The sequence below is a fragment of the Rhynchophorus ferrugineus genome, unplaced genomic scaffold, assembly GCF_030347505.1.
Source record: "Rhynchophorus ferrugineus isolate W39M unplaced genomic scaffold, kcgeb_rfMv2 rfM17, whole genome shotgun sequence".
In the NCBI taxonomy this organism is placed as follows: domain Eukaryota; kingdom Metazoa; phylum Arthropoda; class Insecta; order Coleoptera; family Curculionidae; genus Rhynchophorus; species Rhynchophorus ferrugineus.
In genome coordinates, this window is record NW_027472596.1 from 2,036,195 (window position 1) to 2,052,025 (window position 15,831).

At 35.8% G+C, this 15,831-nt stretch overlaps 1 protein-coding gene across 2 annotated transcripts; it reads right to left on the reverse strand.

The window, feature by feature from the left end:
* Positions 1–1,471: 1,471 nt before the first annotated feature.
* LOC143205815 (piwi-like protein Siwi) lies at positions 1,472–15,494 on the reverse strand. 2 transcript variants are annotated; one of them, XM_076418837.1, is made up of 15 exons: positions 15,242–15,494; positions 15,141–15,183; positions 13,684–13,981; positions 13,558–13,624; positions 13,382–13,498; positions 13,073–13,318; positions 11,879–12,135; positions 11,638–11,821; positions 11,342–11,575; positions 8,081–8,392; positions 5,860–6,084; positions 5,708–5,807; positions 5,102–5,295; positions 4,583–5,048; positions 1,472–1,797 (listed from the first exon to the last, which is right to left on the reverse strand). In XM_076418837.1, the coding sequence occupies exons 3-15, from the start codon at positions 13,972–13,974 to the stop codon at positions 1,755–1,757; spliced, it is 2,736 nt and encodes a 911-aa protein (XP_076274952.1). In that variant the 5' UTR covers positions 13,975–13,981; positions 15,141–15,183; positions 15,242–15,494; the 3' UTR covers positions 1,472–1,754. The 2 variants fall into 2 exon arrangements, with proteins under 2 accessions (XP_076274952.1, XP_076274951.1); XM_076418836.1 differs by lacking the exons at positions 15,141–15,183; positions 15,242–15,494 and adding an exon at positions 14,082–14,217.
* Positions 15,495–15,831: the final 337 nt, after the last annotated feature.

Genomic DNA, 15,831 nt, shown 5'->3' on the forward strand with positions numbered 1-15,831 from the left:
TGCCGATATGTTAAATTAGTATTATTACCGCCAGCTGTATATTGAATAACTGCAATATTCAATAAAATATAGTTTTGCATAGTAGTAAGATTTGTATTTAATGTTTTAGTCTCGTTTTCTCTATTTTTCCGCATTCCAATATTTAAAATTTTAGGGCGCTTCGATTTAAATTGGATTATTTATTATATTTGATAGTAAAAAAATGGTTCTGTGCAACTAAGCACAAAAATAACACAATTGAATAAATTGAACTAAAATGTATCATCGCAAATAATCTAAATTTGCCTACAATAGATTTGTGACCGGTCGTGCAACTACCAATATTTTATATTGATTTGAAGCCAAAAGGAAATAATAAACATGTTTAGGAGATTGATGATTTGGACCACAATGTCATTAAATGTGAGCCACCAAACACAAAAAGAATCATCCCACAATGCGCCAGATGTCAAGCATATGGGAAATTAAAACATATTGTTGCAAGTTGTGTGATGCGTGAAATGCGCAGGAGAGCATGCGACCAATAATTGCACACGCAAAACACTTGACGACAAAGTAAAATGTGTTAACTCTGACGGTGACCATCCTGCAAATTATAGGGGATGCCTAGTCCATAAAGTGTTGCAAAAAAAATGTATCCAGCACTGGGAGAAAAAAGGAACTTACAGTCACCAAAACAGGCCATACCATCTAACTCGCCTAAAGCAACAATGCAACATACTCAGAGGATAAAAAAATAAAATACATACTTTATTTATTTCACGAACTTCATTTTTCACTTACGTATTATTTCTTACACTAGTTTTTGACCAGAAATACTATAAATGAATTTCAAAAGGACTTTTGTAAAGTAATAAAGTAAAGGTGTAACGTAATAAAGGTAATATTTTTAATTTATATTTTTATAATGTCTAACTCATAGCGAAATTTCAACATATACGGTATTTTATTTTCGGCTGAATATATCTTCTGATGATTTAGATTATTTTTTAGTCATTAAAGAATTGTAAATGTTTGAAATATCTTTAGGAATCGATAAGTAGAATACTAAAGTTGTATAAACATAAGAGTGTTATGTCATATTACCATAATCTTCAAATGAGTTAGATTTCAATATTATTCGTATTTTCTATCTTACCATAACCAAATCATAATTTCTTTCTTATGCTATTGTGAAAAGTATACGCGCCTCCGAACCAAACCGTTAAATAAATTTGATGGACCCGAATTTTCGAGTTAATTTCGATCACGAGAAAATACCGCTACGGAGAATACGTTTGCCGATTACAATATACGCCCAGAGACAGAACTGTTCGCTTCCTTCATGTCTGTACTCAGTATAACCCTCTAGCTATACAGCGTAGCATTTTTTCTTATAGTTTTAGATGCACCTGGAGGCTTGGCAAGTAAACGAGAGGGCCGAGGCCGCCTACCTGAAGATCCTGGACTGGAAGTTCGAATAAAACAAATATTTTTGTTGTTTATTGTTATATAGTTTTTATTATTATGAAAATATTGTCAAAACTTTTATGATATTAAAAAAGAATGTACATTCATGTCTTAATTCTAAAATGTAATCCTATATTAACTAACATATAACTTTAAATCAGGTACGGTGGACGAACTTCCAAAGTGCCTTTATGAACTACATCGTTTAGGTATGTGTGAATAAAAACAAAACCTGAGATCTCTTAAAAACAAAACAAAAAATTCTTCTCCTAAAAGAAACAACTGTGTTCACATGCATAGATCCATCACATGAAATATAGGGTCTCGTTCAATCCGGCTATGGCAGGTCTATTAAAGAAAAAAAAAACGATTTCATCAACTATTTAATAATATGACGAATGCTAAATTATAAATAATATGGTGAATGCGAAATTATCAAATAATATGGCAAATACAATATTATAAACATGGTGACCCCTTTCGGTGATCATTTCCCTTAACCTTCCTCCACTCTTCCTAAACAACAACAGTAGATTAAATTAAATTAACTTTTTTTTTGGAACTGTAATTTTTTAAACTAATGTCAATATTCCAAATATCTCAGGGATAATGAGGCTTGGTTTCCTTATGACTTTCTGATGGGCAATGCAGTACAATACAAAATATTTATGATAATTTACATATTATGATTACTATTAGATAGTCAGAAAAAGACTAGATCTATAATCGGTTATTTTGAACAAAAGCAACTTAATATAATGTCTATTCAAAGCTTTTTTAGTAAAGCGCCATGTATATTTGTGTTGTCGAAACATCGCAATGTTACCACATCAACTCTGAGTTTTAGTTCAGTTTGACTTTGACATACAAGAATATTCTATTCTACATAGAATAATTGAACAAAAATAAAGCAACAATAATTTATAGGTAAGAGTTAAAACCTCTTAACAACTCTTAAGTTATAATTCAGTTTGGCACTGACATAAAAAAAATCTAATCTAAATAAAATAATTGAACAAAAATGTTACCAAATATAATTTATTTTAACATTATAATATATCTAAAAACTACAGTTAATTATACAGCCACAATAATTTATAGATAAGAGTTAAAACCTCGTATCATAATTGTTTTCTAGAATTTTGCATATGTCTGACAGGTGGTCGTCACCGTCCGGTTGTCAGATGTACGCTAAATTACTCAAAACATTACATATAATTATTACAGGTTATAAACCTATTATTACAGGTTTTAGTCTTTTATTTTGATAAATTTTAAGTCGCTCCGTAATATATCATATTACTTCAGATATTCAGGGTCACAAATTGATTGCGGCTTTAATAGATTATTTCGAAAAGAAACGGGGTAACGGAGGCCCTCTTTGCCGGTAAATTTCGTTAGAGAGGTAATTATTGATGATATTAAATAATATAAGCCCCTACAATTTTAATGAATATGTTTTTTAGCAGTGTGCCGGCGTGCTAAATATTACTGTGGGTAGTGTGAATAACATCGCTTACAAAATGAAGAATAATACGTTAGAGAAAATTGTCTCTCTGGAAAGTATACATAAAAGAATTAGGGACATGTAGCTTTTTGAGGTATACACTCTTACAGGGTATAGATTTTAAACGGTGTAAAGATAACCCTCGGATAGGTTTAATGGAACTTCCAGATATTACCTTAAAATTAAAATAATATAAGAAACTTGAATATTTCAAAATGGTTCATTGTGGCACTCTTGGCAAGACAGTAACAAAAAAAGTGTAAAGACAACAAATATTGATGGAAAAAGGTAAAAGTTTCAATAGTATTCGATTAGGTTTTGTTGGTCATATATACTTATTAATAGTTAATTGCAGATATATTGCTAATTAGGCATGGTAATTACGATGTCGATTACCAAATTGCATTATCTCTTATAGTTTCCGAGATATGGACTATCGAAATTTTACAATTTTGGCTCTGCTTCTAACTTGCCAAAATTGGAAAATGGTCTTATGAATTACCGATGTCGCGTATTATATCTATTAATAATTAATTGCAGATATATTGCTGGTCGAGAAGGATAATCCAACAAAAACTGTTTGGATATGTGGAAGGAAGCATTGTCAACTATAACACCTTCAGTTTGGATGAACTTGGTAAGACATACAGAGGAAGTAATTGATAAATGGTGGAATCGTGAACATGTTTTAGACAGATTAGAAATTAACAGTTTAGTGATTGCGTCGGAAAGTGAAAGTGACTGAAGGAAACATTCAGGATATGTGATAATGCTGAAATGTGCAGTGCCGGAAATTCCTGAGACAGAGTGATGAGAGTGTAATCAACTAAATGTATGCACATAATTAATTGAATATAACTGTAGAAAATGGTATTGTAGGGCGTGAAAGATTTGTGTGCACAGATATGATTGTAATTGTTCAAAATTAAACATGTGCAATAAGTTAGAATGTATGAGTAGAGATTGAATACAACTGGTTTTGTAGATATGGTAAATGCATTAGACGGAATTCAGTGACTAAGTTTATGAAGAATGGTGTACACAGATAGTAGCAGAAGAAATAAAATATACAGTGATGCCAAGATGACTTAACAAGTAAACACACCATCGAAGGAAGAACTAAACGTAAAAAGGTAAATATGCTCTAGAATGAACTCGCTTCTGAGATATATAATTGTTAATTAGGTAGATGATTAGGCCTCTACCAGGGGATACCACTACATAAAAAAAACGCGCCTAGAAATTCTGCCTCATGGGTGGCGTGGAAGGAGTTCAATGTAAACAAAACAAATCTAACCTACAAACTATTATACCAATGTTCTTAATTATAGTTTTAAGTCTTTCAATAGTATATGTATTATGTTATGTACTATAATGTTAAAATAAATTGTATTCGTAACATTTTTGTTCAATTATTTTATTTAGATTAGAATTTTCTTGTATGTCAAAGCTAAATTGAATTAAAACACAGAGTTGATGCGGCAACGTTGCAATGTTTCGACGTCACAAATATCCATGACAAAAAACTTTGAATAGACTATACATTTAAGAGAAGTCACAATACTATTAAATAAAATAGTGAATGCGGCGGCAAGACACAAAGATTTAATCGACACAAAAACTCACCTGTGCAGATATTGGGCCGTCATGAAAGCAAGTTTATGGGCGTACTGACAGGGAGCCGGCACGCGGATGGTACCGGACCAATTGAAGTACATGTGCGTGAGCTTGAATGTGAACCTCTGGATCCTGTTGGCGTCTATGCCCAATGTATCCTCGATGATGTTGTAACTGGTAGGCGCTACGGTTCCCTGATTGACACACTGGGACACCAGGAAGAAGTCGTACCGTTCCGGCAACGTGATGACGTCGTCGACGACCGTACCCGCCGGTGGATTGCTGCTCAGCCCGTCCGCTTGGGCCCTAAAAATTTTGGTGTTAATACGCTTCGATACTATGATGAAGGCCAGCTTCAGGGGTCGGTCCTTGAACAGATCGCTCTTCAGCTTCTCCTTCAGCAATTCCACCTCGTGTTCCTTCACGTATTTTATCTGACCGTCGCCCACACCATCTCTGTATACCACTATGCGTTCTGAAACGATATAAGATAAAAATCGTCGGTGGTACCGGACACCGCGTCCTTACCTGGATATACACCATTCCGCGACTGGAAGTGTTCGCAGGCCAACGTGACAAAGGCGGCTATGTTACTGCTGAGCTCTTGCTCTTGCGCGTGCTCCACTGCCATGCTGAAATACTGTGAGCATCCTACATCAATGGAGGCCACCATTCCGGCGAAACTCTTCCCTTTGTTGGCAGTATCACGGCAGACGTCGTAACTGAAAGGAGGCGCAAAAGAATTAGTATGGAGTATGGGAAAAGGAACAAATACCGCAAGTTTGGTAAATAGCCTGTATTGTTCCGATACATATAAAAAGATAAAAGAGGCTATAATAATTATACCGTTGTAGTGCGCCGTTGTTTAAATATACGGCAATATTACAGAAAGTCGTCTAAAATAAGTAGTAGATGAGTCGCTAACAGAATTGCAGAGAAAACAAATAGTGGAAAAATTCGATCCTAAAAAACATCACGTCATATTACAGTCTTCCCTTGACATATCATGGCCAGGTTTCCCTGGAGCCATCTTATGTTAAAACAGCGGGTTTTAATTCGTACCCATGGGAGTTTTGAAAATATGGGTACTCATTTGAGTACCGTCATCGTTTGAAACAACGTTACGTCACTTACCCTACGACCATCGTAAATCTAGGCATGGTAGAACCCCACGGCGACCCGCCAAGCTTACAGTTCATCTGTATGGCGATCTTCATAGCTACCGACCGATTATCTGAAATCAAACGAGACTGAGCGCCGATATCACGAATTCCATGAGCACCTACTCTTCTGAACGGTCTTCGCTACGGCCACCTGGCACGGCATCGCCCTATCCACGTAGCATTTCTTCTTCACCGCGGTGTATTTATCGTGGGAATTACTGGTGAGTACCACGAACACCAGCTGGGCGTGGAGGGTCGACATGGCGTATTCCAAACCGCCCAGGTAGCTCTGCGCCCGATCGTCCCCCAAATCGACGGTTTTTACCCCCGAGATTTGGAATTTCATCACTGGAAAACGAAACAGACATTCATTAGCCGTAAGCGACAGTAGCAGCTGATTTTGCATGATCATAGTCAGCATTCGGCGAGTTTCCACAGTTTACGCTTGATTTTGCGGCGTTGCCGTTCACAAGCGATCGAAAGGTTGAATCCAACAACGACTGCGGCAGCCACTTTTGTTTCAAACCTGGCGCTGGTTGGAGTTTTAGTATCACTTAATTGTTTGTATGGTATCCTATATTATTATATTATATATTCATACATTAAGTTAGCTTAAGCGTTATATTTAGCGTTGGGAACTATCGAATGAAAACGACTATCGACTTTTTAATAATTGACTACTTTTTACTATCGACTGTTTCAATCGTTATTTTCGGCCCGACTGATTTTGTCATTATTTACTATCGACTTTTTTGTCGGGTACTTTTAGTTACTATTTTTGGTTCTACTAATTTCATTCGACTGATTCTTCTGGCTCTGTCGTAGTAGCCGCGACCTTGACAAAAATTTACCCAGTTTATGCTTCCATAGATTTATATGTAATATATATAGTTTTATAATTTTGTGGTAATTTGCTTGTAAATAACAATATGTTGTATATTAATATAGCAGCATTTTGGAACGATATTTTTCAAGATTGTTAATGTAATAGGGCAAAAAGATTAAAATTGTGAATGATAAATAGTAAAATATTTTTGACTTTTTACGGCACTAATAGGTAATATTTCGATTACTCCCTCGATTTTTGTTAAACAATACTTTCGTTCAATAATAAAGTATTTACTTTATTTAAAAAAGCTCTAGTAGTTATTGTGGGATCATTTTTTAAACTAACATATTAAAATACGATAAAACATGTGTGGGGTCTTATACCATTCTATAGAAAAATTCAATTCGTTTTTACATATCCACAGAACATTCCAATATAAAAGTAATTCTATTTCGTTTAAAATGAAATATTAAATTGCATGTTAATAGTATTCAGTAATTATTTTTTTCCTTCTCGTCTTTTTTAAAGGTATTACGTAAGGGAATATTTACATCTCCGACTCGCTTATACTACCGTTAGAAAATATAATCACAGTACATCTTCGTCGACATCACGAATTAGAAAAAAAATGTCGAACCGTGCATTTGAATTTTTGAATAGTAATTACTAATTTTAGTCGCTAGTTTTTTGACTATCGACTTTTTTTTTCTGTTTTACGACTATCGTCTGTTTTCAGTCGATAGTTCCTAGGCTTGTTATATTGTTTTGTAAGGTTAAGAATCTTGTTGTTTATAATTTATTTACTTTTGTACACTTCATATTTTAATCATAAATAGTAGATATTAATATATAAACCAATGACCTGTAAATAGTGTTAAAAAACTTTCACCCACTATATATATAATTGACCATACGAATATAAAAGTTCACATAAATATGACTCAATGTTCTTTACGTGAGTATATCCCATCAAAATCCCAGCTCGTTGATCATAAAGCAAACTAAAATCATAAAAATATTAGCATTTATAAATTTTAGCTTAATCGATCTGGAATTCATAAGACTGTATCCAAAGGTGGGAGGTGAGCGTTAATAAAATAAGATAAAAGTATGATTTTAACCAAAGCCAAAGCCAAGTCTCCCTGCTAAAATTGCAATAGATATCATATTGTATGAAACCCGAGCTAATAAACCTGACCAGTGGCAATTTGAAAAGATTGGACTTATTGACTCATAAAGATTTATATAATATTCAGCAAGCAAATCAATTGAATATCACAGGTACAAAATATAAAAGCGATGCTACAAGTGTTGAAGCATGGGTAAACAAGGTCAAAAATACAGGATGTGTCTGATATACGCCACAATCTTAGTTTCTGGGTACCTACCCTACTTTAAAAAATTCGAGATAGTTTATTTTATTTATACTACATTCTTCGAATTTACATATGACTTGCGAGAACTGGCAAAGTTGAACACTCAAATCAACATGGTATGGGGTGATAAATTACTCACCTCGGGCGACCTGTTGTATGCTGGCGACAAACTCGCCGGTGGCTTTCTTGAGCCGTACCGGACACACCACCACCAGCGCGTCCAACTTGGCAGGCGCGAACATGGTGGCAGTCTTCAGGTTGCCGGTCCAATCGGCACGAGGTCCGGGCATGAGCGAACCCGAGCCGCCAGCGAGGGTTTCCTGCGGTAACACGCGTCCTGTGAACTGGACCAGGTCCTGGGCCAGCTTCAGGTCCCATTTCTTGAGTTCTTCAATAGCCTTCGGGCATTTTTGCAGCTTCGCGCTGAACTCGCGCAGTTTGTTCATCCGGGCTAGAGTGGAGCAGATAGAGAATGAGAACGCTATTGGGGGTGTTAGCCACCGAAAAAAATATCGATATTTCTAAGAAAAAGCAAAAACAGTTAAATATTAGAGTAAAGAAATATATATTTCTTTTAAATAATAAAAATGTTTGGCGGAACTTTAAAATTAACTACCAAAATTCACTAAACCTTTACAATTGTAATAATATAGTTAATATATTACTAATATAACGATATTTAATCTATTTCGAACAAATATCAAAAAATATCGATAGATCGACCAAAAATATGGATATTTTTTTCAGAAAATATCGATATATTTTCTGCATCCCTAGAACGCAATATTGCAACTCGATGCGGAGCCGACAACCATTTTGGATTGGGTTAAGTTGGACTTTACCGAAAAAATGTCTCAATATATTTTTTTATTACTCCTCGTGAGTCCACAATCTGCCCTATTGGCAATAAGTATTTCTTATGTCTATATTATATATACATGGCATGTAGAAAATCACTTCATTAAGCAATCTTCTGTATAAAATATTATCTTAATTAATTAGTCTTATTCTAAAGTCTACATATGTCTAGTAATCCGATCAGGTGGTGTTAAACGTTTTAGTCTACGCACTTCACTATCACGTCGCATATTTAGCTGATTAGCGAGTACATTGGGATGCACTGACACTCCTTCGAAGTACTTCACACAAACACGTTGAATTACACTCGTTATAGGTTCTAGAGGAATATCGCGTTGTATCATTTTATTTGAAATATAGTACGGAGCATCAACAATGACACGCAACACCTTATTTTGGAACCGTTGAATGATGGGTATATTAGAATTGCTAGCGGTACCCCATAGTTGGATTCCATATGTCCAAATGGACTTGAGTATAGACTCACACAGCAATACCTTGTTATCTAATGATAATTTGGATTTGCGCCCGATGAGCCAATACATTTGATATAATTTTAGTCCCAGTTGTTTCCGTTTAGAGAGTATATGCTTCTTCCAGGTTAGGCGTCGATCTAAGTGCATACCAAGATATTTAACATGCTCTGCTTGGGGGAGTTGACGATGATTGATATTCACTGGTGGACATGTTCTTCCACGCAGGGTAAACGTTATATGCGTTGATTTTGTTTCATTGGCTTTATGGCAACTTTATTGACCCTTAATTTCTCGTGCGCTAAATCCACTTGAAATGGCGAATCTAGAGAGCTAGTAATTCTATTTTCCTCATCTTTATGCAGCTGAGACTGGAAACCCAGCAGCGCCCGCAGACATCTGGAGAATCTCGAAAAGTCAAAAAAGACATTCACCCCCCTGAAATCTGCATGGTCAGGAAATTTCGTAGTCTCCTTGCCGAATCCTTCGAAAAACTAATGGGATGCCTACCTTTTAAAAAAGGAAGTGGCGCCACTCGAAACAAAAACGTCATCAGAGAGGCCAATAATCTAGTGAAAATAATGCCTCCAAACTCTCTCCAAAACCATCTAGTCTCACCAAAAATGCTACAAAAAATCATCAGCAAACTGAAGCCCAAAAAGGCACCTGGATACGATGAAATATCAGTATTCCAACTGAAAAAGCTCTCAGCTTTTTGCAGAGCAGAACCATATCATATCAGACGAACAACACGGGTTCAGACCCAAATATTAATGTGCAAAGTTCGACGGTCTCTTTCTCCGGGCTCCCTCGAATAGCTATGTCGTCAACTATGAAAAAGGTCAATCACTCGAATAAACCATAAATAATCCCATTAGTTTCTACCATTTTACAAAGTTCCAATCTTCACTTCTCAGATATACATAAAGGACATGCAGCTTTTTGAGGGATGTAAGACATCCTTTCATACACTCTTACAAGGGCATATGGTTTAAATGCTGTGAAGATCCACTGCCAGTTGTAAAAATAATTCAATTTTTTAAACTATTTGAATTTGTGTTTATCTTGATGAAACTTATATTGAATATTTCATAAAGGTTCATTGTGGCACTCTTGGCAAGAAAGTAACAAAAAAGTGTAGAGACAACAAAAATTGATGGAAAAAGGAAAAAGGTAAAAGTTGCAATAGTATTCGATTAGGTTTAGTTAGTCATTATATTTATTAACAATTAATTGCAGATATATTGCTAGTGGAGAAGGATATTCCATCAAAAACTGTTTAGGTATGTGGAAGAAAGCATAGTCAACCATAGCACTTTCGATTTGGATGAACTCGATAAGACATACATAGGAAGAAATTGATAAATTCTGATTAGAAATTAACAGTTTGGTAATTGGATTGGACAGTGAGTCGGAAAGTGAAATTGACTGAAGGAAACTTTAAGGATATGAGGTAATGCTGTGCAATGTTGGAAATTCCTGAGACAGTGTGATGGGAGTGGAAAAAGCTAAAAGTATGCATGGTAATTAATTATATATTAACTGAATATAACTGTAGAAAATGGTATTGTAGGGCGTGAAAGGTTTGTATGCACAGATATGATTGTAATTGTTCAAAATTAAATATGGGCATTAGGTTATAACGTATAAGGAGAGAATAAATACTGCTTTGTAGATATGGTAGATGTATTAGACATAATTCAGTGATTAATTTTATGAAGAATGGTGTACATAGATGGTAGCAGAAGAAATAAAATATACAGTGATACCAAGATGACTTCTAAAAAAGGTAAATATGCTCTCGAATGAAAGTAAAATACGTCTCTAATGTATACAATTGTTAATTGGGTGGGTGTTGTGGAAAAGAGTTTAATGGAAGCAAAACAAATCTAACGTACAAACTTATACCTGTGTTCCAAATTGTAGTTTTAAGTCCTTCGATAATATATGTATTGAATGTTAAAATAAATTATATTTAATGACATTTTTGTTCAATTATTTCATTTATTTTCGATGTCACAAATATCTATGACGCATTACTAAAAACACTTTGAATAGACTATACTTACCACTTGATCCGATACGGGTGTGTTCGCTCAGGGACTTCATCAGCTGGAAGTTCTCTCTCTGTTTCTCCGTCAGACCCGTCATCGTGCATAGCTGGGGCACCAGCATGACGATCTCTGGCATTCCGGCTCGGATTTCTCGCGGTTTGGACCGGGAAATGAGCATTGGCTGATTATTGCGGGTTATGCGGACGCGGTATCTCTCTTCGAAATATTGGCGGTAACTAATTTCGGTTCCTACAAACAACGGGCACGGCATAATCACACGACGAGTCCCCGAATCGCGCCGATAATCTTACCATCGCGTTTCTTGAATTTGCTATCTGGGTTCTGATCGTAATCGACGTCGTCTATCCGGTAGGTCTTGTTGTTGTAGTAGGTCATGACGATGCAGCCCATCACCCGTTGCTGGAACTCTTTCCTGGCGTTACGATCGTTCTGACACTCCAATAGAAGGTCATAGACGTTGTCGGTACGGAGGACCTGCAAATATACGAACGTGATAAGCTTCAGTCTTGGCCGAAATATCCTAGAACGCACCTTAAAGTTTAGATCGATGTTCAACATGATCTGTTTTTCATGCTGCCTCATCGACGTGATATAACCGGGCCACAGCTCCAGATTATACTGCGGTATAGTCACCTTGTACATAGGATCGAAATAATTTCTCCCCAGCAGCTTGAACTCGAGCGACTCCAGGCAACGCCTGACGATGAGATTGAAGATCTGCAGGTAGTGCCAGTCGCCCCAGTTCACCTCTCCCACCAAGCGAATGGACACCAAGTATTTCACGTTATCTGCAAAACATCACTCGCCAATGAGTCGACGGAAACTTGAAAATAAACCCGGCTAACACAATCGGCATGACCTGGCGTATTTACCAGACGTTATCCCTCTTGATTAATGCTTCTTTTGACGAAACATGACCTGCTCGGTATTTTCAAAAATATATCATACAGAAATAACAAAGACCTTCCAATGTTGGTATCAGCATGTAAAGACTAGCGATCATGCTTTTAATTTTTTTTTAATACTACTCCAAAAATCTATAGCCTGTAAGAGCACAGAACTAGCTAAAAGACTGGAAGTGAATAGATTTCTCATCGTGGGAGAGGAAATATATAAAACTGATACCAAATTAAAAAACAAGAGGAGAGTCGAGTTGAAGGTTTGCAGTTATTGATATTGGATAATGTTGAATTATAGGACGAAGGGACTAATTGGTAGCTAAATTAGCTACAGAATCATTGAGTTACTAGCTGGCCATTTTTAAACATATCGGTGTAGATCCAGTCAACCAAATGTGCACAACGAAAAGGTTTTGAACCATTGACACATATTCATATGTTTTATACCATTAATTTGACTTTCTGCTATCAACAAATGACGCGATTGAAATATGGGATTAAAAAATATTCCATCACAGACATCCTAGATCACACACATCTTTAGTAGCTCCGGAAAAATCGGTTGGCGCAACCATATGTTTACTATATAACCTAAACTAGAAAGATTGTTATTTATTCATACTAACGGAGCAAATCTCACTTTAAAAGGATCTTGTGAAGATCATTTGGTTTAGATTTTCGCTCAGAAAATCCAGAAATTGCCAAAATCATGATATTACCAGAAAAGTGGGAAAAGCTCATCGATCAAATTGATACGCTCAATAAATGTATAAATATATTCGCTTTTAAAATCATGAAAAACAATCTGTAGTCCTTTAGCACTTACCATCATCAGCAACAGCCAATTCCAAGGGATCTGGCTGGAGCTTGGTTGGGGTGTAGAGAGCAGCACCATCAAACAATATGCCTGAAGAAAGTTTGTTTACGAAGGCTCTGCGAACTAGGGCCCGTCGTGTTTTTGTATTGTCCAGTTCCGGTTTAAAATCGACACGGTACTGATTCAGTCCCCACTTGGTCGCGCTCAGCAGCGGAAAAAAGTTCGCTTTGAGCAAGATCTTTTCTCCATCCGAGCCTACAAAATAGAAAATCATCAACCATCATCTGTTGTGTCTTAAGCATGTTTAGAGGTCCTAACCTTGTTTGGTCGCATAATGTTTGGGCTTCGTGTCCACGATTCCTTTCCGATTAGTTCTTCCTTTAACCCCCCCTCCTCCGCCACGTTTCTCGTCATCTGTACCACCAGTCTGTCGAACTATAAATCAATAATGTCTAATACTACTCATCTACAAAATGAATCAGAGACAATCTTACCTTGAGCTGCCAAGGTTTGTTGTTGTTCTTCAACGCATATAGTTCCTGGACCACGTCCCGCAGATTGCTGCAAATTATGCATAATATCACCCACAATAACTCATAACGTTATCAACAACGTCTCACCTGCGGAAGGGAATCTGGAGGTCCGCGAGCGCCCCACTGACTCTGTTGACCTGACGCTTGCGGCGGGGGCTGGGACTGAGATTGTTGGACTTTGGGGCCCCACTGGCCCTGTGGTGCTTGATGTTGTTGCGAAGCTCCTCGGGTGCCCCAGGCTCCTTGCGGTGCAAAAGTTCTGGAGCCACCTTGACGAGATGAGCCTTGCGAGGGACCCGGTCTGGGGCCGCTGCCTCGGCCCTGCTGATGTTCGCCTCTGGCTCGGCCGTGAGCCCTGCCCCTCGGTCTGTTTTCCATTACAAACCTATACAAATTTCGTTGATTTTAACGCGTAAATAGAAACGAATAAATTTTAAGAAAGAACAAAGCTGCTTAACGGACAAAAATATTAGAAAACTGCTTACCTGTTAAAGAAACAAACAAAACTAAACCCTCACAAGTTTTTAAACTCATTAATCATGTAAATCTCAGCAAATATTAATATAAATAGGCGAATAATACAAAAATACAATCAGCCCTTATACGGAAGCGAGGGAAAATGAATGACAATTCCCTCGCGTTTCAGTCGGTAAATAAGTTTTCTTACTTTTCTTTCTAATGAAGTTAGCAATTAGCGCTGGACATAATATATAGATTCGAATAAATTAAAATATTTCAATTGTAATTCCTTCATTCTGATAATAATAATATGATTATAATTTAGTTTATAAGTTATAAACCCGATTTTCCAATGTATCTCAGATATATACACCACCACAGATGATATTTAAATTAAATATCTCAAAATATCAAACAATACATTTAGAACCAAATGAACAATTTTAGGATATAGAATGGTGGGTACAGACTTGAGCATTCGGGGCGAATTTCCTGTGAAAATTGAAAATGCGCACGAGCAGAACTGAATTCTCTTTGCTTAGTTCCAGTGTTCGCCACAATAACTTTCGGCGCTTGGCGACGAACAGAACGCAGGATACAGAACAAACAGGACGAACGGATTTAGTTAACAAATTTGAGTGAAATTGGAAAATATTGGCGATTATGAATGGCATGTTTTGATTTCGAGAAGGTAACCCAGTTTTTCCTTTTAATTTAATGATTACTATAAAGATGATTTTGAATGATAACTACGTGTTTTATATCTATTAATGATTAATAATAATAAAACATATAATTATATAAAAACCCCATAAAAATACGAAAAATTAAAATATTTATATATAACTTGCAGGAATCTGGAATATTTAACTTTGAAATTTGTTACAATAATATGGAAAAAGTATTACACAACTAGTACGAGAAAAGATGTTTAATAATAGCCCCATATAAAATAATTATTAACAACATGAAAATATTAAGTTTGCAATATTAATTAAAATATTGTAAGCAATGCAAACATTTTAAAATGTGACGAACAGATCAACATGTAAAAATAACCACCCATTAAACGCACTATACTTAACAATCGCTTCTTAGCTTTTTTATAAAAAGAGCCATATCTTCGACCTAAAATATAAAATAAAAATTATTAAACACAACAGTTTTAGAGAAAAGAGTCACTTGCCTATGTTATTCTTTAGACAGCAAATAAATCACTGGTTTCAAGGTGTTAATCCTTCATTTTCTCCAAGGTATGTCTCAAATGTGCTTGTTATGAAGTTTATTTTTTACTTTATGATTTGAAAGGATTCTAGCATAATATCCTCTTATAAGGACTGTGACTCTTCCATCCAAATCATCTTGCACTTGATAGCTTTTATTTTTTCATACTACATAGCAATAGTGTCTGAAATAATTTAAACCCAGTAAACAATTATCTACAAAATAGCAATAAAATATATACAAAATACATCATGCAGTAAATATAAATTCATACTAGTTTATATAATTTTTGTCCATATCATTGACGGATGAATTGCCTGATTGACATTTATACATTTTGTGCCACAACATAAAAGTAATATTCTAAATTTAAGGTTTCATTATGTCTACCTCATCGGGAAATTTACACATATATATTATTTTCTCTTGGGACTGTATATCCTCTGGTGAATTTGGATCATTTTGTAATTGTTACAGAAATGTATATGTTTAAAATCTCTTCACGAATCTATAAATAGAATACTAAAGCCGTATAAACATAAGAGTTTTATG

Excerpts from the sequence above, each read along its gene's own strand:
- LOC143205815 (XM_076418837.1), bottom strand. The coding sequence starts at position 13,974 with ATGGAAAACAGACCGAGGGGCAGGGCTCACGGCCGAGCCAGAGGCGAA. Across the intron at positions 11,822-11,878 it reads ACATCGATCTAAACTTTAAG|GTCCTCCGTACCGACAACGT; the intron begins GTGCGTTCTAGG and ends GTATATTTGCAG. Across the intron at positions 6,085-8,080 it reads CATACAACAGGTCGCCCGAG|TGATGAAATTCCAAATCTCG; the intron begins GTGAGTAATTTA and ends TTCGTTTTCCAG.